General features: G+C 33.4%; 2 protein-coding genes across 5 annotated transcripts; both read left to right on the top strand.

The window, feature by feature from the left end:
* The first annotated feature begins 1280 nt into the window (after window positions 1-1280).
* Window positions 1281-5690, top strand: SKIP4 (SKP1 interacting partner 4). Of its 2 annotated transcripts, none has more exons than XM_086456529.1 (3): window positions 1281-1369; window positions 2025-2533; window positions 4940-5690. In XM_086456529.1, the coding sequence occupies exons 1-3, from the start codon at window positions 1295-1297 to the stop codon at window positions 5541-5543; spliced, it is 1188 nt and encodes a 395-aa protein (XP_086312655.1). In that variant the 5' UTR covers window positions 1281-1294; the 3' UTR covers window positions 5544-5690. The 2 variants fall into 2 exon arrangements, with proteins under 2 accessions (XP_086312655.1, XP_086312656.1); XM_086456530.1 differs by lacking the exon at window positions 1281-1369 and adding an exon at window positions 1442-1852.
* Window positions 5691-7364: 1674 nt separating this feature from the next.
* Window positions 7365-15122, top strand: LOC147393699 (serine/threonine-protein kinase 12-like). 3 transcript variants are annotated; one of them, XM_086457004.1, is made up of 12 exons: window positions 7371-7843; window positions 8011-8247; window positions 10394-10468; window positions 10634-10714; window positions 10907-11004; window positions 11197-11317; window positions 11392-11471; window positions 13074-13136; window positions 13275-13387; window positions 13474-13559; window positions 14541-14659; window positions 14862-15122. In XM_086457004.1, exons 1-12 carry the CDS (start codon window positions 7811-7813, stop codon window positions 14998-15000), a joined length of 1245 nt encoding a protein of 414 aa, XP_086313130.1. In that variant the 5' UTR covers window positions 7371-7810; the 3' UTR covers window positions 15001-15122. The 3 variants fall into 3 exon arrangements, with proteins under 3 accessions (XP_086313132.1, XP_086313130.1, XP_086313131.1); XM_086457005.1 differs by having other exon boundaries at window positions 7373-7843; window positions 10910-11004; XM_086457006.1 differs by lacking the exon at window positions 8011-8247 and having other exon boundaries at window positions 7365-7843.
* Window positions 15123-25705: the final 10583 nt, after the last annotated feature.

Here is a 25705-nt window from a genome sequence, read left to right as displayed (position 1 = left end):
TTTTAATATTAAAAAAATGAAATCTTTTTTTTTATTAAGAGCCGTAGACCTCACATGGTTTATAACATTGGCAATCCAACACATCCTTTTAGATTTCATGAAAAAACTTTGATCCAAGGTGTTGAAAATGGATAGTTGTCGAACTCCAAAAATTAAAATTTAAATTTAACGACGAAAAATAATATTTTTATTTTATTTTATATATTTTTAAAAATTCTTAAAATTTCATTCTTTACCAACCCGTGGCATCAAATCATGTTTTTGATACCAAGATGTGAGCTCAAGACCCTTAGTAGGATTTAATTAGGTTTTAATATAGTGTATTGATTTTCTAATGGCCCCCTATGCCCCCATAACAAAATCATAAATCCATTGCCTCGAGATACACATAATCATAGGGGCACGTGGTTCATATTATCATGACTCTATTGACAAATATTTATTTATAAAATAAAATAATATTAAATATTAAGAATAAAGAAAGAAGTGTTGAGTTTATTACAGTTTAAATCAAATTTTACATTCTGTAAAATAACTTTTATTATTTACTATTATTATTATTATTATTATTATTTAACAAAAGATGCTTTAAAGAATGGTGTTGGGGATGAGCCCTTGCCTCTATGATGCTCTTCCAAAAGTGCATGATCCCCATATTTGGAGGACTCTCCCATCTAAACATTTTTGGAACTCCAACCCACCCCTCCTCTAAAATAACTTATCACTTCTCTAAAATACTATTTATTTTGACATATGAATGATTTATCACCATTAGATTTTTTTTTTTTTTTTCCATAAAATAATTAGATCTAATAGATACACATCTTCGATCAAACTCATTTTTTGTATGTAGGCTCAACAAGGGATCAATTATACATCGATACAGTTGGTCGATCTAAATTTATACTATGTGACTTAAAATAAATTGACACATTAATCAATCATTAAACAACCATTCTTCTCTCATAAAATAAGTTGACACCCAAGTTTAAGAACTATAGATCTTTGCTCCTCGGGATACACAATTGTACTTTCTTATAAAAAAAATGTATCTTGAGGGAATTGTGTATCCAAATGAGCATAGATCTGCGATTCCTGAACCGGTCACGTCAGGTAGTCGATTGAGTTTGCCATGTGGGGTAGTCAGATTATCACGACTCTTTTTTATTTTTATTGTACAGAAGTCACTTAAGTGGGGTGAAATAAGCCATTTCGTGGTGTGTGCAAATAGACCCACCCTAGATGTTGATTGTGTTTACAACTCCACAGAGTACAGGATCCTTACTCTTTGTATATGAGCACAACTTCTTTTCCCCTCTTCCCATCTGCAAACAAAGAACAAAGCCCAAACCAGCCTAATAATTTTAAGGTATTTTATCTAAAACTCTAAAATCCTACTTTGTTTTGTATTTTTTTTTCAAGAAATTTGTGATTTTTTCTTCTTTAATTGAATCTCAATTTGTTTCTGCAATTTTTCCTTTTTGATCGGTTTCTGTCATGTTGTTTGGATGAAATTATGGTTTCATTGCATCTCAGAAAAAAAAAAAAAAACTAGGGCATTTTTTGATCCCTGTTTTTGCGCCCCAAACAAGTTTTTTATTTTTATTTTTTGGGTTTAAGAGCTTATTTGAACCAAAAAATAAAATAAAAATTGTTCCTTTTTTGTGTGTGTGTGTGTGTGGATGAGAGAATGGTGTTCCAAGCATTCCCTTTAGATTATTTGATTCTTTAGGGTATTAATTACCTTTCTTGAAGAATTTGATTTCTGGTAGGGGTTTTGTGGAATTAGGACTTTGGATTTAGGGTTTTTTTCGTCGCTATTGTTGAATATGCACTCTCACATCTGTATCTGGTAAATTGTTTAACCCTGCAACACAATTGCATTATTACAATCGTATTAATTTCATTTTACAGGAAAAAATAAATCTCTGATGCATCTATTTATGCAATTACATTCTCCATAATCACAATTGGCAGTAAAAAAATTCCTCTTTTTTCCAATTTTTGTTTTTGTTTTTTGGTAGGTGTTTCGAGTAGTCAAGAGTGTTTCGATTGTAATGGATGAACGTGAATCAACGGATTTTAGTCAAATAGAGCCAACACATATGCCACTTATACATGGGCTTCCCGACCACATTGCTCTCTTCTGCTTAGCTAGGGTTCCACGAAGGTACCATACATTACTCAAATGTGTGTCGAAGAGATGGAGAGATTTGGTGTGTAGTGAAGAGTGGTACTCTTTTCGTCGAAAGCTCAAGTTAGACGAGGCTTGGATTTATGCGTTTTGTAGAGACAAATCCGAGCAAGCTTGCTGTTATGTGTTGGATCCCAATTCATCTAGCTCGTGTTGGAAGCCCATACATGGCCCCCCATCTCAGTGCTTGAAGAGGAAAGGCATGAGTTTTGAAGTATTGGGGAAGAAAGTTTACTTGATGGGTGGCTGGGATTGGTTTGGAGATGCCAAAGATGAAGTCTATTGCTATGATGCTTCTAAGAACACTTGGGATGAAGCTGCTCCCTTGTCGACTGCCCGGTAACCCATTCAAAATTTTCAGTCTTTCTCAAATTAACTCTAAGATTCATGATTTAAAATATTGGAATGTATCGGCTCATAATACCAAGACCAATACATAACATTGACCCCGAAACATTCAATGTTTCGGGAATTTATTGACCAATACTGTATTGGTTTTTTCATCAACCGAAATGTTCAATCGATATGAATTTTTTAAACCTTGTCTATGAATGCTACTAATAGGTATCATTAGTTGCAATTTGTTTATTATTTGTTAAATTTTTTTTTTCTTTTCTTTTTAATAAGTATAAATTTTCATTCAAAAAGAAGAGGATGAGTGGGTCTCCAAAAAACATACACCAAAGCCAAAACAACAAACAAGAAAAAAAAAAAAAAAAAAAAAAAAGAGAACCACCCCACTTATAAGGGCTCCAACTAAAAACAAAGTTCATCCCATCTAAACACAAAATCCTCGAAGAACACCCCTTCAAAATATTTAATCAACTTGCACAATAGAAGAGAAGACCAAGAATCTCCAAAATCACTTCTCGAGTCGGTTGCTCCTTTCCCTGAAAAATCTGTTTGTTCCTTTCCTTCCATATACCCCAACTTGTGGCAAGGGGAAGGATAGCCCTGAGATATTTCTTTCTGCTAGGAAAGATATTTGTTAAATCTACAGTGGCTTTACCCATTACTTGCAAGAGTGCTCCTGTAGATGTTGTAGTTCTTGTCATTGCACGCATCTTATAATTTGATTAGAATAAGCTTTTTTTTTTTTTTTTATGCGAAATGAAACTCACTTCCAAAAGGGAGTGCAGCGAAAAAGTTCGTCACACGTGTAGCCTTCTAGTTAAACTGATAAATGGTTAAAGATCATTTGATGGAATCAAATTTTTTCACTTTATAGGACTTTTTTTATTATTATAAATTCTCTGTTCCACATAATGGTGGATGTAGATCCGCTTCCCTGGCACATGCACCCACACATTGAAGGGAGCACCTCCTTATTCTTTTGTGGTGATACATGTTTCTTCTTTTGGAAAATTCATAATTTTATCCTTTTCTATATTGGTTTAGACTGTGATGTAGGGTAGAACACACAAAACTTTTTATGTTAAAAATCTGATTCTAGGGTGAAATCCCAAGAACTAGGAGTATTGAAGAATCTCTATGTCGAGCAAAATAGACTAGAAACTTCAATCCAGGTTTGAGATTGATGAAAATTAATCGCAAACACTAAAATTAAGAACCAATATCGGGTTCTTATGCTCGAAATAAAAAAAAATAAAGAAACAGAAGAAGTCTCTTCTTGTATATTTTATTAATCAATCTTCAAAAAAACTAACTCACTACTGAATTTGTGTATTGGAGCTCCTTATATAGATAACTCCTTCATAACAACTTAGAAACCTTCTAAAATATTAAAAAATAACTTCCTAATCTATCTATAACATATTATTAACCTTGTAATTCTATTAGAACTCAATTTGAACATCTAAAAGAATTTTTAATTATAATTTAAAGAATAAAAACGAATTTTAAACATAAAAACAAATTAGAAACTAACTAGGAAGAAAAACTTTTTAAAATTGAAATAGAAACCTACTAGGACTATTTAAGAAACTTAAAACATAGAAACTCAATAAAAGAAAGAGTCCTAAGAGAAGTTGGATTAGGTCTTGAGGACCTATTAAAGATTGGATCGGGTTGACTCGGTTAAATTAATTTGACTCGGTAAATAGGGCTGATTTCTTTCTTCGATGCATCGATCATAGGCATTGAGATAAGTGTCGGCAAACCTATCTACATCAAACTGTCACCCGATCCATTGATAGGGGTACATCTAAGATCACCAAATGCTCGGGAGATCCTCTTTTCAATCATTTTCCTTCTTCTTATTACTTAATATCTAGTTTGTACACATCTTCTCTTTGTTTCCTGAGCCTCTAGTGAGTTGCAATTAAAGTTTGAAAAGATCAAATCTTTGATGATTCCATTATACTTGATCGATACGTTCCTAAAAAATCCGATTCGTGCGGATTCTTCCCCCAACTAAAGGAGAGATCTTGTCAGAATTGCCACATGATTTTTTTTTTTTTTTTTGGATTGGTTAAGCTTGTAACTTTCTTATCTTTTATTATTTTTTGGGTATATGTGTCCTACTGTTCATTTGTGGATCACCCCATAATCCCAAACCACATGGACTGAAAATCAATTTGTAAATTTTTTGCCCAATATAGCTCCAGATTTTTCTGCCCTCAAAATGCAGGTTCTTGATCCTAGGGTCGAACACTTTACTATATGTGATTGTTTGGGACATCTAAGGGCTACTCCAATTTACATCAGTGTTTACAACCCACTAAGCCAGAGAGTCTTTTTCGCCTCAAAAGATTTCGTAAGTTTCTGACATTTAATTAATTTCAGGTGCTATTTTGCTTGTGAATCTTTAAACGAGAAACTCTATGCTATTGGAGGAGTTGGATTGAATTCAAGCGATGCAATCACATGGGACACTTACGATCCATGTACAAACAGTTGGACATTTCACTCTGACCCAAATATTGTCCTCAATGCTAACATTGAAGAATCTGTTGTGATGGATGGAAAAATTTATATCAATTGTGGTTCTTGTATCATACCCCCTCACGTTGATTCAGTTCTGTATGAACCATCAAGCAACACGTGGCAGCAAGTGGACAAGGACATGGTTTCAGGGTGGAGTGGTCCCGCCATTGTCGTAGATGGGACACTCTATGTATTGGATCAGAGTTTAGGAACCAAGCTGATGATGTGGCGGAAGGACACTAGGGATTGGGTGGCAGTGGGTAGGCTGTCATCACAGCTGACAAAGCCGCCTTGTCGACTTGCAGCAATTGGGAAGATCATTTTCCTTATTGGCAAGGGACTTAGTACGGTGGCGTTTGATGTGAGCAAGGCCCAGAGCTTCCAAGGCGTGATGGTAGGCTCTTCCATACCCAAATTAGCCTCTAATGACACAGTGATCAGCTGTAAAATACTGTCGATTTGAATTATATTAGCCACTTTCATTTAAACTTTAAAGTGACCCTCATAATTGAAGATCGTGTCGTGAAACTTGTATTTATTCTGTAACTATGATTTTAGTCTTAATTGTCTTGGAAGACTATCTAATGTATGCATGCCTCATTCTACCAAATACCAACTAATTGATAATGAAGTCGAGCCAATGTTGGTTTGACTATAATGTTGACTTGATAGTATGAGAGTAGGTGGGACTGCAGGAGTGGATCTTATGCTATGAGTGGTTCAACACCAATATTTGAAAGACCAAAAATGCCCCACATACATCAAGATTATTATTGTCAAAATAAATAAAATTATAATACCACTAATCAGTTTTTTAAAATTTCAAAAGTATTCTTTTAATATATTATCTTCAAAATCAGTCATCTTAATTAATATTTTAAATTATTAATAGATCTTTAAATATACACTAATAATTTTTTGACACCCCTTCTGGCATACACCCCCATAACATAGATCATTTTCCTTGGATACATAGAATAATAAATCTTTTTCTTGTGTATCTCAAGGCAAATGATAGACGGCTTTGTGATAGAGGCGTATCTCAGAGGGGGGCTGTAAGGAAATCACGATTCTTAAATATATTAAATGATATAAAATTAAATAATATATGTAAAATTTTGGAGCCAATATAAAAAAAAAAAATTATACACCAATCGTAATTTTTTTTAATACATGTGAATTTGCACATGCCACCTACTCGAGAAGTTACGGTTTGATATAATGTAGGATTTAGGTTTAAAAAGTGTTCTCCCATAATCATGTTTGCAAATATTGATTTGATGTCTAGTCGTATGAAGCTGACTTGTCTCAAATGAGAAACTATTTAACTTGATTTACGTATATAAAATCCCAATTGACTCTGATGAGGTTGGTTGATTTGATTGAGATTTTTATGATATCGTCCAAGTCATCTTGTTTGTCAAAGAAGATGTTGTGCAATTTGAAACTTATTGATAATCCGTAAAATCATATTGTTTGTGAATGATATCGAGAAGACGTCTAAAGAAATGTTTATTTATTTATTTATTTTTTAAGTTTATCATATAATATTTTGTATACAACCGTAATAATAAATAGACCAAAAATGATTATGAATTTAGATTCCTAAATCAATTTCTTTAAAATAGTATTGTTAAAGATGAAATTTTTATAATGTGATCGTAAGTCGTGACAATCAAAAATTTCAATCCGAAAATATATTCTAATGCTTCCCATTTGATGCTTTAGATGCATGGTTTTAAATCTTGTCCGAGATCGAGATCTTGATCTCAATCTTGTTCAGTGACTATACAAATATACACAATGTCTCAACATTCACATCATCTCGCAAGATAAACGAGATGCCTCAGATGATATTTTAAAATTTTCGCTCAAGTCAGTAGAACTCGACCAAGTCAATTGGCATTTTGTAGATTTTGATTAAAATTATTATTATTTTTAAATTTTTAATATTTATTACATTAAGAAAACATGATTTTATGATTTATTTCCTAATCTATCTTATTTTATTACAAAATTATAATTATATTAATTTAAATATAGGTAAATCAATCCATATAAACCGAGTTTAATGGACTGTCTCGTCTTGTCAAACCAAGTTTTAAAACATTGTTTAGACTTTAGATAAGATCAGTTTTGAATTTGACTAATTTCCATGATGAATGACTTTTGGTAAATTTTTTTGGTCTGTAGGTTCATCAAGTCCGGGCCAACAAATCCATGGGTGACACGTAACATTTACATGGATGTACGCATCAAAATCCTGATACATGTTATTGTATCGAAGTCAACTAGCCGAATCCTCCCATAACTTCCAACCGCCAAAAAACAAAGGCGGGAAGAGAATTAAAAATGACTCTCTCGTCATAGTCTCGAAGCCGAACGATAACATAGAACGGCTTAGCTGTTAATGTCGAGATGACAAAATCCTAAACCCTAACCCTAATTTCATTGGCTCAACGAGGTGGAGATCACGAAGTATTTTTTTATATTTATCCAACAAAAACAGACACATCTTTGTTTACTCCGGAACCCTAATTCGATGAAGACGTTATTGGATTTTTCTCCCCTTTTTGCCTCTCAATTGATTCAACTCTGCACTGTGTTTAATCCAATCCTTCGTTCTTGTCGACGTTGTGTTCAGTTCTTCGAGTGTCGATCTCGCTATAGTTTTCTTGAATCTGAACTTCAGTTTCTTCTAATTTTGATTCTTCGCTTTTGGTTGAATCTATGGAAGAAGATTGTAAATCGCCAACATCAAAGGTGAGTTTTTGCTGATTAATTCTGTAAATGTTTGTCGGATTGCCATCTTTTTGAATCAGAAATTTTAATTTTTGCGCAAAGTGATTCGAAGTTTGAACAGATCCTTTATTCACTTGTTTTGAGTAAGATTAATTTAGATTTTAAAACTTAATTGCTATTGTTAATAGCGGACCCAACAACAAATGGTGGATTTGGAAGGTCCATATCGGCTTCTTTATTGTTCGAGTAAGGACGATAAGGAAGGTGTTCTACAAGAGATAGATAAAGGAGTATCACCTAACCTAGCAGATTACGATAAGAGAACTGCACTTCATTTGGCATCTTGTGAAGGTTGTACTGAAATTGTTGATTTGCTTCTTGAGAAAGGAGCTGATGTGAACTCTGTAGATCGATGGGGTCGCACCGTAAGTTCTCAATTAGCTCGTTCCTCTCAAATTTATGTGTATTTTCTATGATCAAGACTCATCAGGATGTTTGGCATCTTACATTTTTTGAAAATTCTACTATTTATTTGTAGAATCTTAAGAAACACTGCAAACTTGAATTTCTCTATAGAAATTTGACATCCTGCATGAAATAGATTACCCTAAATTATCATGTCTTGAAAGATTTTATGAGATTTTGACATTTATTAACCAAATCAATAAAATATGTTCACTATTTAGTTTTGTTAATGGGAAATTTCAAACTTCCTTTTAAGCTGTTATTTCCCCAGTAGAAACTCATGGGAAGTATTATGTTGTATCTCCCTAAACCTTCTCTAGAATGAGATTTTTAGAAATGATATGGACCTAAATTAAAAAATTGGAAGTGCACCATATGAAGTTCCCCTCCCCCCCCCCCCTTGATAAGCGCACAATATGAAGCTTGCAATGGTTTCTTCTTTCCAAGAGGGACAACACTGATCATATTCAAGACCCCACTTCATAACTAATTCAATGAAAAGAAATTCTTCTGTTTATTTTGAATTCATGTATGAACTGCCCCGTATGGCGTTTGGCATGAACATTTCTAACAAATTATAGAATGCAAAACTCAGTTGTGATTCGAAATCCTTGTCAATGTATAGATAATGAATGGTTTTAGAGGAAATTGAATGATGAATATAATCTTGTGGTCATGGGGATATCTCAAAAACCTCCATAGTCCTGGGCATTCTGCCTTGAATTTGAAAGTCCTTTATATATCCCCTGTAATCACTATCTATTTTTTACCTAAACTATGGATTTCTATTAGTTATTTGAATTTTAAATTTCCAATGTTAGTAATAATGAATCTATAAGATCTTTTGTAGATCATTTGTGCATTCATGAATAGTGGAATGCTTTTGATATATTGGACATCTAGGATTATAAAACTGAATGATGTTGATCTTTTGATAGATCCATCAAATGTAGGTTGCAGCTATTATATGTGTGAGTCATGTGCAACGAATGAAGTGGGAGGACCTGCACAAATGCAAGACTGACCATAATGAGACACCAAGGATTTCTAACACAAAATTAACCTAATTTCATAAGTTATTCAATTTATATATATTTTTTGGAATCATTCATATTCTTCTGGTGCTAACGGCTTTACCCCATAAATGTAATTATCCTATTCAAAATTTCGAGGTATTTGCTAAGACAATGAAGACTAATGATAATTCATTATTACATGAATTACATGCATGCATCATGTGTGCTTCTTTGCAAGTATAAATAAACTGTTAAGATGTGTGGTACTGTGGTGTACTGGGGTCAATGTGTTGATTCTTCATATCCATGCCTGACTCTTTGCATTCATAAAAAATAATATTATAATATATTAGCTTAATTGTTACCCAAGATTTCATCCTTTTAAAATTTCAGTTATCTAAATATTATTTCTCTAAGATTGTATGTTGAAATTTTGGAGTCTTTTCCTCATTGTCTATTGTCTTGTATTTTTGTTTCTTTTCCTTATTACTAAGTTCTATTCTGGGCAAGTGTTGGTTCTCCTTTTTTCCTTCTAGCTTATTTTCTAATTTTATTATGAGGATCACAAAGTTCTAATTATTCCTAAAAAGAGGTCTTGATATTTTCTTGAACTTTTTCTTGTTCTTCCAACAAATATGTGAAGGTTGGAACGAGGGGTTCATCATCATCTTCATACTTTATCACAAACATTGTGGTCCACAACATGAATCCTATTTGGACATTCAAATCTATATTTCGTTACAGATATTTAATAATGAATGCATTAAGTGAAGAAAACTTACTTCTTCTTGATTAGTTTTGAACATGTAATGGCAAGGCACCACAAATTACAATACATGTTCACATAACTTGGATATAATCAATGTTTCAGTGTTTCTTTATTGAAATTGGGGATTATTTAACTCTTTCTATATCTTTAGGCCACTTTTCTACAATTACGAGCTCTTTGTTTAGTTGTAAATTTTGATAGTTTATTCGCTCACTTCTTTATCTAATGCAATTTGAAATTTGTCATGTGACTCATGCCTCTGAAATTATAATCAACAGTAAACTGTATTCTAGAGATACTGATTTAATTATGGATTTGCAGCCATTGTCAGATGCTCGTAGCTTTCGTCATGAGGAGATTTGCAAGATACTGGAGGAACGGGGTGGAACAGACCCGGTATTTCATTATTTTTACTTTATTTCAAACTTTTTCTCAGGTTAAAATATTTAATCATACTGTGCACTAATGTAGTGATTTCTGCATCTAATTAAATTAGTGGCGCCGAATCTTTATAAATCTCTTCATGGATCAATGAGCCTTACATAATTCCTTTTTGTATAGGTGGGGCTTGACAACCAGAACCCATGCTATGAGATTGATCACACTGAGGTGGACATGGATGGAGCAACTCTTATTGGAGAAGTGATTACTCTTTCTTTCAATTTCTTGATTCTAATATTTAGAATGAAGGGCTTGAATTTACTAATTTTATTCTCTCAATTATGTAGAAAAAAAATTGATCTTTCGAAACATTAATCTTTTTTTGTTAAACATTTTTATGATTTACTTCTTCGTTGGGAGATGCTTTTGTTTAAAATACATTATGAAGTGTAGCAGGGAGCATATGGTGAAGTTTATTTAGTGAAGTGGCGTGGTACTGAAGTTGCTGCAAAAACCATTCGCTCTTCCATTGCATCAAATCAGCGGGTGAGGTGAGTTATGTCATCTTGTGATGTGTAATTAAATTTTGGGTTTTCTTTGCTGTCATCTACATTACTAGTTCATATAAAACTATTCAGACTTGCTCCACTTGTTAAATTTAAATTGGATTGTTTTATGCAAAATTTGTACATTTTCTGTATTATGTTCTATTGATATATTTCTTTCATTTTGCTGATTCACAGGAATACCTTTATGAAGGAACTGGCCTTATGGCAAAGGTTGCGCCACCCGAACATAGTGCAATTTCTAGGTGTTCTAAAGCACTCTGACCGATTGATCTTCCTCACTGAGTATCTTTGCAATGTGAGTTTCTACACTTACAAGCTGTGGGCCTTTGGAATTTAAGTTTCTGATCTTTGCTTTCTGCTGAGTGCTAGGGAAGTTTGTATGATATCCTAAATAGAAAAGGAAGACTTGAGCCTACCACAGCTGTAGCTTATGCTTTAGACATTGCAAGGTAAGCAAGTCGCTTTCTTATGTATATGCATCCCTAATTTTTACAGGTTGAGTCACACTTCTAAATTCTAATAATAGTAGGAATTTATTTTGTTTTCTTCTAGTCTTCTTCAGCCATCCAAATTATTATATATTCATTTCCCTTACAAAGTTTACCATATTGATCAATTAACCTAAGTTTACTTTATGTTAAAAAATCTATCATCTGAGCAATGATATGTGACCTTACACCAATAGTGCGTCCCCTTGATGCATATTTTGGTGTGCAATATGAATATAGATATCCATGCATTGAAGAAAATGCAAAATGACATACTAAAGTAAATGTTTATTATGTCCACAACCATAACAAGTCATCATTATCGTCAAAGCCTTCTGGACAAATCCTATTGTTCCGTTCAATACTGTCAAAGGCATGTCTTCTATTAATTCAAGTGTGTTTGTATCTTCTATTTGTACCTCAGTCCGTGGCATTTTTTGTCTTACTCTTGCTCTTTTAGAATCTTAGTTAGACTTTACCTCAATTGTTTTTCCCCTACTTTTTCGCCTACTGGGGCTAGTCCTTCATTTTCACGAAGTGCGTTCTTGTTTTATCTTTCATTGTCTTTCCACTCATCTATTTCACCAACCTTATCTCTCCCATTCTCAATCGATGAACATGTTTTAATTGCTATTGACATGGACTTTATTTTAATTTGGATTAATATAAATTCATAAAGGGTACTTTCCTTTATAAATGACTTCAACAGTTGTGCACTTTAATTCCATGTAATTGCTATTTATAGTTCTATTGCACTCATTATCATAAAAGGCACTAGTGCATCATACAACAGTACTCCCTACTGAGCCCAAAGTACAGTTACATGTACAGGAACACCAAACAGTGTAGTGTACATGTGTCTAGTCAATTCTGTTAAAAAAATGAAAGGAAAAAAAAGAGAGCAGAAGAAGGAAAACGAACAGAAGCACTTATGAGGACTGCTTAGACATATGTTCTTTATCTGCTAGAAACGCTGGGGAAGATTTCTAATATTCGTGTATTATTTGACCATGTAGGGGTGCAACTTGGTTCAGTTTGGTTCTATGGGTTCCCAATATCGTATAAACCTCCTTGGAAGCAACATATTTTTAATGAAAAATAAATAAATAATGAACAAGAAATTTCATATAACAAGTCATTAATCTATCCATAAAAAATGTCATTAATCTTTCCACGAAAAAAAGTCATTAATCCATTTCCTAACTCCTCAAAAGTAGTAAGTCATTAAGGGTTTGGTTTGGTTCAGTTCTATACAAGTCTAAAACCTTGATCAAATTGAATTGATTGGTTCTCCATTTTCTCAACCCAAACAGAACCGGACCGACCCAACACAAAGCTATCGATTTGAACCAGACCAAGTTGCACCCCTAGTTCCAAGTGCTTCTGATCAGGGATCCATTTAGATAAAATAAACAATGTAAGCTTGATAATTTTAAATAGTGGTTTTTTTTAAAATTATATATTGTTTATTCTGTAGCCATTATGTGTTGTTCAATTGCTGTTAACTACTTTTGACACAATTAACTGCAATTACAAACTCTTTTCTTTATGAAAATTCTGCAGAGGAATGAATTATCTTCACCAGCATAAGCCACATGCTGTGATCCACCGGGATTTGACACCAAGGTACTGCAACTTGGAGCATTATGCATTAAACTTCTTCTGTTACCTCGGAGAATTGATTTCAGTGCAAGCTTTTTTTAAAATAAAAACATAAAAAATTCTTTTGACACCATTTCCTTTTATCCTTCATAACTTTTACAGAAATGTCTTACAAGATGAAGCAGGGCACCTTAAGGTTACAGACTTTGGATTATGCAAGATCGCTCAGGAAAAAGATTCATATGGTTACAAAATGACTGGAGGAACGGGTTCATGTGAGATATACCATTTCTTTAATTACTTGAACATTAAGCTTTTTCCAAAAATTTAAAGTTTGCTCTAAATGCTTCTCTTTTGACAGATCGCTATATGGCTCCTGAGGTTTATCGTAGAGAAGCATATGGAAAGAGTGTTGATGTCTTCTCATTTGCTTTAATAGTATATGAGGTGAACAACATTCTATAAGCTATGCTTTATTCTATCATCAATTGGTTCTTCAATTTTATAATTAAAAACACATTGAAATTTCTCATCATATGGAACTTCAGTTTTAACGGTCTTCCATTCACAATTCTTACATGTATAAATTATTAAATGATTGCTACAATTACAGCAAAGCTTTATCCCAAAGGTTTTGGGTTAGATAAACGAATCTTGTTCCTCCATCCCACTCAATCAGGGGCGAAGCTGGTTGGGGCAATTGCCCCCACAGAACTTTGAGACACCCCTATATTTTCAACTAATTAAATGCCCCATTTGTGCCCACTCCCTCACCTCTCTCCCCATTTGCCCCCACAGCCTCACTCCCTCCAATTTTTGTACCCCCCTTCAAGTTTTTGTTGATGACATTGCCTCTTGACCAGGCCTTCTCATATACTAATTGAAAATGACCTAAATATCCTTTTTTTCAACTTCTAACCAAAAACCTCTGAATTTCTCCCAAAAACCATTCATCTTCAAGTTCTTCAACTATATAACTAACCATAGTTTGCTCCCACTACAAGAAAATCCTGGCTCCACCCCTGCACTCAATACAACACCAAGTCTTCTAATATTGAGAAAATTATATGATATCTGCTTTCACTATCCCCATCCATGTTTTGGGTCTTTCTCTTGCCCTTTTAGGACCTTCAACGTGAATATTTCTTCTCATTGAGGCTATAATCAACCTTCATTGATCATGCCCAAATCATCTCACACGTCTTTTTCTTAGTTTATCAGCTATTGGAGCTACTACTACATTTTATCATTTTATCTTTTCTAATCTTTCCACTCATCCACCTTAACATCCTTGTATCTTTCATATTGGTTTAACTTGTTCACTTACAACAACTTATTAACAACATGAAATCTCCATTTGCATCAGTGTTTGTGTATGTGTGTGTACTCTTTTGATCACATGGATAAGTGTGTGTCTTGTTGTTGCAGATGTTCCAAGGAAGACCTTCAAATAGGGCAGAATTACCAGAAGCGGTAGCAGACATGCGAGCCTACGAAGATTCCCGACCATCTCTCTCCTCTATTTTATACCCAGATGAAATCAAGATGTGAGTATATCTTAAATCAATCAAATTAGTATCTAAAGTGATATACTTGACTAAATATATGGTTCATGATAGAGTTGAATGGTGAAATTTAGGTTCATTCTGCCTATAACCATTTCATCACGTTACATCATAATCATATTTACGACTTTTGAATTTTAACATACTCATGATGTCTAACTTCACAAATTTTCTTCATTCACAGTCTTCTTCGAGAATGCTGGCACAAGAATCCCGATCGTAGACCATCATTTGAAGAAATAATCACAAAATTGGAGTTCATACAAGAGAATTCGGAAAAGCATAAGGCCGAGGGAGCTTGCTGTAACTGTGTTATCCTATGATCTGATCATAGACGCATTTATATTTTAGGGATTTTGTATGAACCTCCCTATGCTAAAATCTATATGTAAAAAATAAAAACTCTTCGAGCTTTTGAAAAAAAAACTATCTCGCATTCTGATTATTGTTGCAGTTTACACCCTGATCTATGTTCTTTGCAGGTTTCATGGCATGGGATAATTTCAAATGCTGACAAGATTCTATTACTTGCGTGTCATATAACCGAATAGTCCAGGGGTCATTGGAAAATATAAAAGACTTGAAGGTTTTCACGAAAACCCTAAGTTTTATTTTACAAATATAATTGTTTTTTTTTTTTTGTATGATTTGGAACAAGGATAGTGACCACCTGTTGATAATTCTATGTTCGGGATAAAGCTTCAAATTTCAGATTTAAAATTAAGATCAAGATCAAAATTGGAAAAAAAAATAGCTTCACAAAATAATAATACTAATAATAATAATAATAATGTAAAGTTGATAAAAAAAATTGTTCAAATTAATTATTAGTAATGAACAATGAAAATTACCGAACATAAGAATCACCAATTAAGCTGATTTTCAATTTATAGATTCATTGAAAGATAAATGTGAGTAGGTCCCAAAGATAAACATAACGATATCGTGGTATCACATAATTTTATTTATATATAGAGTACTGATAATATAATGCCCTTTTTGACGCATGTCCGTGATGCTCTTTCTATCTCTCCTACCCTAGAAAAAAAAACTTTCTGATCTGATCACGTTGTGACATTCAAAAACATGATCCTATGAAATGGGGTTGTAGAAAATAGTTATTTTTTATCGTTAAAATTTATTTTTAAATTTGAGTGCTCGGTAGCCATCTATTTTCAATATTTTGGATCAAGCTCAAATGGGGTTGTAGAAAATAATTATTTTTAATTTTTTTTTGATTATGAATAAGAATATTTTCATGAAATCTAGAAGGCTGTGTATTGTTAGATTGTCAATGTGGGCCCAGCGATTAGAAATCTAATAAATCTGTCCAACATCCCCCAACATATTTCATTCTCTCTTAATAGATTTTTTATTTATTTATTTATTGATATTGTCTCTAAATACATATACCCAAAAGGAAAAAAAAGTAGAAAAAAACCAAGTGAAAAATCGGGAAAAAAAAAATAGAAAAAACAAAGTGAAAAATCAGTTAAAGACTCAATCCCTTAGAGGCTAAAATAGAAAAATGAGTGAGCTCGTTGAAGAACTCTGAAGCAGAAGAAGGATTCGTTACAGTCCCAATACATTCCAATCTCATCTCCCTCTTTTAAGCTCCTCCGTTCCACAAATTGGTCCATCCATTTGTTGATGAAAGTGTAGCTATTCGAACTCCTCTGCTTCTTCAATGTTAATGTGTGCTTCGATAACGTTTCATCGTCCCATATTACCACCCTCGTTCCTATCCCACTCTCGATATTCTTCATCTGATCATCACTGAAATAGGGTTTTATGTGTTTCTCAACCAAGTACTTCGACAATAGAAGTCGACTTTGAGCTCCAACATCACTACTTGTGAGTTTCTTCTTGATAGTGAATAAGGCCATATGATCATCAACAGTTGACATAGAACATATTCTTCTTTTTTTTCCAGGGAATATCGAGATATAAGAGCAGCAACGACGAACTGAATGGCTCATCTCGTCGTTAAGGGCTAGAGAACAGTCTTCAAGCGAGAGATCGAAACTTCCATCACCCAATTTGATCGTTTCCGTTTTCTGTCTCGAATAATTACTATAACCCAAAGTTAATTGTGTCAAAATTTCTTCTTCTTCGGAACATATTTCAAAGCTTCTTTTTCGTTTAATGGAGATTGGCGTAACAGAGTTCTTCTTCTTGTCGATAGTGGAATCATCATCATCACTCAATGTGGATTTCTTCGTCGAAATGTCTTCTTCTTTACGTTGAGGCTCGTCATTGATCCAGGTATGACCGAATAAAGTCAGTGCAGCTGAAACATAAATTTCTTTCTCATTTGAAATCTCCATCTCCATCTCCTTCTCCAAAGTTTCGTCAATTATTGAACTTAATGAAGATTGATAGACAACTTGAGGAGAAAGAGGTTTCTTCATTGTTAGTAAACCCAAATAAAATCTTTAAAAAATAATTCTAATTCTAATATCGAAGAAGAGAAGAAAAATAAGTGAAATAAGTGAAGATGCAATCTTAATTTATAAACAAAAAAGTGAGAAACTCTAGTTTTATTAGGAAACGAGTTTTGTATTTTGAAACTAAATCGAATTAGTTTTTAATGTCCGAATACGAGTGTGAGAAGGAGCGACTGCGCTCGGTTTTCAAATCATCTGGGTCTGTTTTTATTAGAGAGCTGCTATTGGCACCCCAACTTTTACTTATTACACCATAATTAAAAATAAAGAAAATATTTGAACGGTTGAGAATAAATAAAAGTTGGGGTGCCAATATAAGATCTCTTGATTTTATATATATTTTTTTTCTAGATTTTTTTTTTGTGGTTAGGATTTTATATGAGCCTAATGATAATTCTAAACAATTACTTAAATTGTTTGAACGAGTGTTATAACGTTTGATAATGTTGAAATTATAATTTGAGCCAAACCTTTGTAGTGTAATGATTGAAGAGTGTTTTAATCTTTAATTGGGGTGTGATTAATAATTTTAGAAATTGAGATGTAATAAGTAAAAATTGGGGTGCAAATAGTAATCATCTTTTATTAATATTAAAGTTTGATGTCATGTTGTGAAAAGGCCTCATGGCCATGGATTTGAAAAATCATTTGAGATTGAGTCATCTCGACCATATACGAGTGTGATTTTTAACGTGAATTATAGTTCTAGACTGGGATTGATATGACTTACCTGATATTTTGGAAATATCGACTGAATTAAAAAATAGAGTTGTGATAATATGACACCTGAAACTTCTGAAAACTGTTCCTAATTGACTTTTTTTTGTTGTAGTGTTACTTCGATTTGGTTTTGTTTGGTTCGGTTCTGATTCTTATTTAGTGGAATCAACTTATGTCTGTTTGGTTTCAATTTGACTTCAAGCCGAACCAAGTTGCACCCTAATGTTAGTATCGTGAGACTGAAATGACTTGGGCAAGCCATCCTGATCTCACAGGCAATTACGTGAGACAGTTAATGGGAACCATCCATCACAATTAATATTCATCAGAAATTAGAGATGATTCCTATGATAGTAAGAAACTATGAAAATTTGGCCCATTGGATCACCTGTTTTTTTTTTTATATATATGAAATAATTTTCTATTGATTTAAAATAGAGTAAATGATTTCATTTCTATGAGACAAGGTGACTCAAGGGAATCAACTAGGGGTGCAACTTGGTCTGGTTCAAACTGAGAATCGAACCAACCAATAACTTTGGGATGGTTTGGTTAGGTTCGGAACAAGTTACGTTTCGGTTCTGAGTTAAGAAAATGGAGAATCGGTCAATTTGGTTCAATTCTCAGATGAAACTTGTATAGAATCGAACCAAACCAAGAACTGAACCTCTATGTAATATATATTATGAATTTTTTAGGAGTTAAGATATAGATTAACGACTTTTTGATGACTAAATTATTGATTTATTGTATGAACTTTTATGTTTATTATATATTTATTTTTTCATTAAAAAAAATGTTACTTTCAATTTTATAACAAATTACAGAATGCAAAACTCAGTTGATATTTGAATTCTTGTCAATGGTTTTAGTGGAAATTGAACGATGAATATGATCCTGGGCATTCTGCCTTGAATTTGGAATAATCATTTGTGTTCTTCTTCTTGTGCTAATGGCTTTCCCCCATAAATGTAATTATCCTAGTCAAAATTTCGAGGTATTTTCGAAGACAGTGAAGACTAATGATAATTCATTATTACATGAATGCATCATTTGTGCCTCTTCGCTAGTATAAATAAACTGATAACATGTGTGGTACTGTGGTGTACTGGGTTCGTTGGTCAGGAATACAGGAACTGGCCTTATGGCAAGGTTGCGCCACACGAGCATAGTGCAATTTGTAGGTGTTCTAAAGCACTCTGACAGATTGATCTTCCTCACTTAGTATCTTTGCAATGTGAGTTTCTACACTAACAAGCCGAAAAGGGAGACTTGAGCCTACCACAGCCGTAGCTTATGCTTTAGACATTTGCAAGGTAAGCAAGTCTCTTTCTTATGCATATGCATCCTATTGTTCCATTCAACATTGTCAAAGGCATGTCGTCTATTAATTCAAGTGTGTTCGTATCTTCTATTAGTACCTCAGCCCGTGGCATTTAATCTCTTACTCTTGCTCTTTTAGAACCTTAATTAGACTCCTACTTCAATTGAATTTCCCCCTTTTTTTTTTAAATCTTTCATTGTCTTTCCACTCCTCTATTTCACCAACCTTATCTCTTCCAATCTCAATCGATGAACATGTTTTAATTGCTATTGACATAGACTTTGTTTTTAAATTTAGATCAATATAAATTCATAAACGGTACTTTCCATTTCGGTTGAAAAACTTTTTCATTGATGAATAATTGACTGCAACAGTTGTACACTTGCATTCCATGTAATTGCTATTTATAGTTCTATTTAACTCATTATAATACAAGGCACTAGGGCATCATACAACAGTCAATTCTGTTAAAAACAAATGAGGACTGCTTAGACATATGTTTTGTATCTGCTAGAACTGCTGAGGAATGTCTAATCTGTGAGTTTTATTTGACCATGGTTCCAAGTAAGGGTGCAACTTGGTTCAGTTTGGGGCCAAATCAGAACCGAACCACCATAGGTTGGTTCTACAAAAGAAGATCCAGAACCAAACTGAACAGAACTAAGTTCGGTCTGGTTTGGTTCGGTTTTATGGCTTCCCAATATTTTATAACGTTCCTCGGAAGCAACATATTTTTAATGAAAAATAAATAAATAATGAACATGAAATTTCATTTAACAAGTCATTAATCTATCCATAAAAAATGTCTGTAATCTTTCCATGACAAAAAGTCATTAATCCATTTCCTAACTCCTCAAAAGCAGTAATTCATTAAGGTTAGAGTCTCAGTTTGGTTCAGTTCTATACAAATCTTGAACTGAGATTGAATCGAATTGATTGGTTCTCCATTTTCTCAACCCAAAGCTATTGGTTTCGTTCGGTTTGAACCGGACCAAGTTGCACCCCTAGTTCCAAGTGCTTCAGATCAGGGATCCATTTAGATACAAAAAAACAAATGTCAGCTTGATAATTGTAAATAGTACTTTTAAAAAAAAAAAATTATATATTGTTCATTCTGTATCCATTATGTGTTGTTCAATTGCTGTTAACTAGTTTTGACACATTTATCTGCTATTACAAACTCTTTCTTTATGAAAATTCTTCAGAGGAATGAATTATCTTCACCAGCATAAGCCACATGCTGTGATCCACTGGGATTTGACACCAAGGTACTGCAACTTGGAGCATTATGCATTAAACTTCTGTTGTTACCTCGGAGAATTAATTTCAGTGCAAGCTTTAAAAAAAATTCTCATGACACCATTTCCTTTTATCCTCTGTTACTTTTACAGAAATGTCTTACAAGATAAAGCAGGGCACCTTAAGGTTACAGACTTTGAGATATACCATTTCTTTAACCACTTGAAAATTAAGCTTTTTCTGAAAATTTTAAGTTTTCTCTAATGCTTCTCTTTTGACAGATCACTATATGGCACCTGAGGTTTATCGTAGAGAAGCATATGCAAAGAGTGTCGATGTCTTCTCATTTGCTTTGATAGTATATGAGGTGAACAACATTCTATAAGCTATGCTTTATTCTATCATCAATTGGTTCTTCTATTTTATGATTAAAAACACATTGAAATGTCTCAAATTCATCAATTTCTCACCATGTGGAACTTCAGTTTTAAAGGTCATCTATTCACAATTTTTACATGTAGAAATCATCAAATGATTGCTACAATTACAGCAAACCTTTATCCAAAAGGTTTTGGGTTAGGTAAACAAATTTTGTTCCTCCATCCCACTCAATCCAACACCAAGTCTTCTAATAACAGTACTTAATCCATTCAGGATATAATTCCGGCACATGAAATTGGAATGTTCCCATTTCCGATATTCGGTTCTTTTGATTTGGTCCTCCTCATCATCATCTAAAGAAACTGGTTCTTGAGTGATGATATGAGCCAAATGTAATGTTGTTAAATAAAACAACATTTTTTGTTGCCAGAATTTAAAATTCTTTCCATCGAATTTATCGGGTTTTTCACTGTGCACGGAATTAGAAACTATCTCCATAGAAATCAGTAATAAGAATTTCGTTTTAGATTGTTGTTTATGAATACTGATTTCTTTTATGGCAAAGTGAGAAGAAGTTAGAACAAACCTTATATTTCGAAATTGAATGTAAAAGAAAATATTACCTAAAAAGAAATGGTTGAGGCGTGCACAAAGCACTGTCCTAAAACGTTCGTTCTGCAGGATTCAACAACCCACGTATCCAAAAGGGTACTCTAAATTGGAACGTAACTTCGAACTCGACGATGTTGTGTGCTCTACAAAAAATTGATATAAATAAAAGAGAAAGTGACTGTTTTAGAACAGTCACATTGTGCTGGTTCGTTCAATTTAAATTAAAGCAAAAACGGGCCTATGCACGCGGATGCGTGAGGTGTAAATCCGAGAATTTGCACCCCCCCCCCCTGCGCGCATTAAGGTTTTCGGACCGGTGGATCCAAATTCCAATTAGAACCATGGGTTTTCCTCTTGGACCCCCGTGTGCGCGCGTGAGCCCGCCCACTACTTCTATCCACTTTAAAGCTATTAGAAGCACAACTACTTAAGAATTGCAAATCAATTCTTCTCCTAGTCGATGTGGGACTAAAATTTCTCAAGGCAAAATCAAAACATTCAACTAAACATAAAGCAATAAAGTAAAAAGCATAAAGCAAACATGGGATTTAAATACCCTATGGTTAATAGATTGATTTACCATATGGTTGCAATTAAATGAATATTAAAGGGTTTTCTAATTCAACCCTCTAAATTCCAACACATCCATCTTTAGGGTCTTTCTCTTACCCTTTTAGGACCTTCAACTTGAATATTTCTTCTCATTGAGGCTATAATCAACCTTAATCGATCATGCCCAAATCATCTCACCCATTTTTCTCTTAGTTTATCGGCTATTGGAGCTTCTACTACATTTTATCCTGTTATCTTTTCTAATCTTTCCTCTCATCCATCTCAACATCCTCGTATCTTTCATATTGGTTTAACTTGTTCACTTACAACAACTTATTAACAACATGAAATTTCCATTTGCATCATTGTTTGTGTGTGTGTACTCTTTTGATTACATGGATAAGTGTGTGTCTTGTCGTTGCAGATGTTCCAAGGGAGACCTTCAAATAGGGCAGAATCACCAGAAGAGGTAGTGGACTGGCGAGCTTACGAAGATTCCCGACCATCTCTCTCCTCTATTTTATACCCAAATGAAATCAAGATGTGAGTATATCTTAAATCAATCAAATTAGTATCTAAAGTGATATACTTGACTAAATATATGGTTCATGATAGAGTTGAATGGTGACATTTAGGTTCATTCCGCCTATAACCATTTCATCACGTTACATTGTAATCATATTTACGAGTTTTGAAATTTAAAATACTCATGACGTATAACTTCACTAATTTTCTTCATTCACAGCCTTCTTCGAGAATGCTGGCACAAGAATCTCGATCATAGGTGAAGAAAATAATCACAAAATTGGAGTTCATATAAGAGAATTCTGAAAAGCATAAGGCTGAGGGAGCTTGCTGTAACTGTGTTATCTTATGATCCGATAATCATAGACGCATTTACATTTTAGGGATTTTGTATGAACCTCCCTATGCTTAAATCTATATGTAAAAAAATAATAACTCTTCGAGCTTTTGAAAAAAATAATCTCGCATTCTGATTATATTTATTTGTTGCAGTTTGCACCCTAATCTATGTTCTTTGCTGGTTTCATGACATGGGATAATCTCAAATGCTGACAAGATTCTATTACTTGTGTGTTCATATAACTGAATAGTCCCTGGTCATTGGAAAATATGCAAGACATAGGGTTTTCATGGGAAAACCCTACGTTTTATTTTACAAATATAATTGTTTTTTTTTTTTCCTTTTTGTATGATTTGGATCGAGGATAGTGTGACCACCTATCAATAATTCTACGTTCGGGATAAAGCTTCAAATTTCAAATTTTAAATTAAGATCAAGATCAAAATTTAAATATATATACATATGGGAGCGGTTTGGCAGCCCTAAAGTTTGCCAAGTTTTGTGCCAAACATTTTTTGTAAATCACTTTTGATGGGGTTAGAAGTTTTGGAATATGCTGATTTTTTGTGAGGATGATCTCTACGGTGAAGAGATCATCCTCATAAAAAATCAGTTCATTTTGAAACTTCTAACCCTAGTTTACAAGTTGAAGAATCGTGGACCGTCCTATTTTTGTAAATCACTTTTGATGGGGTTAGAAGTTTTGGAATAGGCTGATTTTTGGTGAGGATGATCTCCTCATCATAGAGATCATCCTCACAAAAAATCAACTCATTCCAAAGCTTTTAACTCATATTTTGAAAAATGTTTGGCACCAAACTTGGCAAACTTTAGGGCTGCTGAATCGTCCCCTATACATATAGCTTCACAAAATAATAATAATAATAATAATAATAATGTAAAGTTGATAGAATTGAATATCAAAAAATTGTTGAAATTAATTATTAGTAATGAACCATGAAAATTACCAAAGATAAGAATCACCAATTAAGCTGATTTTCAGTTTATAGATTCACTGAAAGATAAATGTGAGTAGGTCCCAAAGATAAACATAACAATATCATGCTATCACATAATTATTTATTTATAGAGTACTAATAATATAACACCTCGGTTGACGCACGTACCTTACACCCTTTCTCTCTCTCCTATTCTTTAAAACAAAATTTTTGATTTGATCATGTTGTGACATTCAAAAACATGATCTGATGAAATGGGGTTGTAGAAAATAGTTATTTTTTACCATTGAAATTTATTTTTAAACTTGAGTGCTCGGTAGGGGTGCACATGGCTCGAGTTGGATCCGATTTGTTGTAAAATTAAAATCGAGCCAAACATTATCAGTTCTACAAATTTAGAATCGAACCAATTCAATTACCTTATAGAACTGAACCAATCCAAACTAACCTTGGTTCGGATTGGTTCAGATTGGTTCTTGGTTCTCATACTTATTATTTTCAATAGTAAAATTAAAATAGTTAAACCTAAAAGTAAGTAAAATAAATACTAAACAAAGCATCACGCATAACACATTAAAAATAAAAATCATGAAAAAATTAGAAAATAGATTAAAGAAACTAAAAAAAGGTGTTGAGTGATAAGGGGAGAGAGACAAATGATTAGGTTTTCTTCAAAGAACTTGAAGAAGAGAGAATAGATGAAAGAAACTAAGAAAGGGATTTGAGACTTTGAGTATTGTTTGGATATTTTTACATTTTATTTTTTAAGATTATATTTTATTTTTAAATATATATAATATAATAAATATAAAAATTGGTTCGATTCTATTATTCCCCCTAATCCAAAATCGAACCAAATCAATCGGTTTTTTTTTTTTTTAATCCGTACCCGAACCAAATCAAGCTCAATCTGAACCTATCCAATCCAAAGGCTTCGGTTTGGTTCGATTCTCGGATTTACCAGATTCACCCGGTATTGGATCAAGTTAAGAAAAAAATTAAAATTAAAATTAAAATTTTTTGAATATGAATATTTTCATGAAATCTGGAAGGTTGGGATTGTCAATTTGAAATCTAGTAAATCATTCCAAGATCCCCAAACATATTTCATTCTCTCTAAATGCATATTTTATTTTTAGTTTTTATTGATATTCTGTCCAAATAAATATACCCAAAAGGGGAAAAAAAAAGTAGAACGAACAAGTGAAAAATCAGTTAAAGACTCAATCCCTTTAATGAGTTTCTCTTCCCTTCCCTTCTCTCAATCCAAACAGAGCGTTACAGGCTTCAATAGAAAAATGAGTGAGCTCGTCGAAGAACTCTGAAACAGAAGTAGGATTCGTTACAGTCCCAATACATTCCAATCTCATCTCCCTCTTTTAAGCTCCTCCGTTCCACAAATTGGTCCACCCATTTGTTGATGAAAGTGTAGCTATTCGAACTCCTCTGCTTCTTCAATGTTAATGTGTGCTTCGATAACGTTTCATCGTCCCATATTACCACCCTCGTTCCTATCCCACTCTCGATATTCTTCATCTGATCATCACTGAAATAGGGTTTTATGTGTTTCTCAACCAAGTACTTCGACAATAGAAGTCGACTTTGAGCTCCAACATCACTACTTGTGAGTTTCTTCTCGATAGTGAATAAGGCCATATGATCATCAACAGTTGACATAGAACATGTTCTTCTTTTTTTTCCAGGGAATATCGAGATATAAGAGCAGCAACGACGAACTGAATGGCTCATCTCGTCGTTAAGGGCTAGAGAACAGTCTTCAAGCGAGAGATCGAAACTTCCACCACCCAATTTGATCTTTTCCGTTTTCTGTCTCGAATAATTACTATAACCCAAAGTTAATTGTGTCAAAATTTCTTCTTCTTCGGAACATATTTCAAAGCTTCTTTTTCGTTTAATGGAGATTGGCGT

This window comes from Akebia trifoliata, chromosome 10, assembly GCF_017979445.1.
Source record: "Akebia trifoliata isolate Shusen 1 chromosome 10, ASM1797944v1, whole genome shotgun sequence".
NCBI lineage: Eukaryota > Viridiplantae > Streptophyta > Magnoliopsida > Ranunculales > Lardizabalaceae > Akebia > Akebia trifoliata.
This window is presented reverse-complemented; position numbering and strand designations above follow the sequence as displayed.

What these genes read in the sequence shown, in the direction of transcription:
- SKIP4 (XM_086456529.1), top strand. Translation starts at nt 1,295, where the DNA reads ATGAGCACAACTTCTTTTCCCCTCTTCCCATCTGCAAACAAAGAACAA. An exon ending in ACCAGCCTAATAATTTTAAG is followed by an intron (nt 1,370 to 2,024) that starts GTATTTTATCTA and finishes GTTTTTTGGTAG; the next exon opens with GTGTTTCGAGTAGTCAAGAG. An exon ending in GCTCCCTTGTCGACTGCCCG is followed by an intron (nt 2,534 to 4,939) that starts GTAACCCATTCA and finishes AATTAATTTCAG; the next exon opens with GTGCTATTTTGCTTGTGAAT.
- LOC147393699 (XM_086457004.1), top strand. Translation starts at nt 7,811, where the DNA reads ATGGAAGAAGATTGTAAATCGCCAACATCAAAG. An exon ending in TAGATCGATGGGGTCGCACC is followed by an intron (nt 8,248 to 10,393) that starts GTAAGTTCTCAA and finishes ATGGATTTGCAG; the next exon opens with CCATTGTCAGATGCTCGTAG. An exon ending in TATGCTTTAGACATTGCAAG is followed by an intron (nt 11,472 to 13,073) that starts GTAAGCAAGTCG and finishes AAAATTCTGCAG; the next exon opens with AGGAATGAATTATCTTCACC.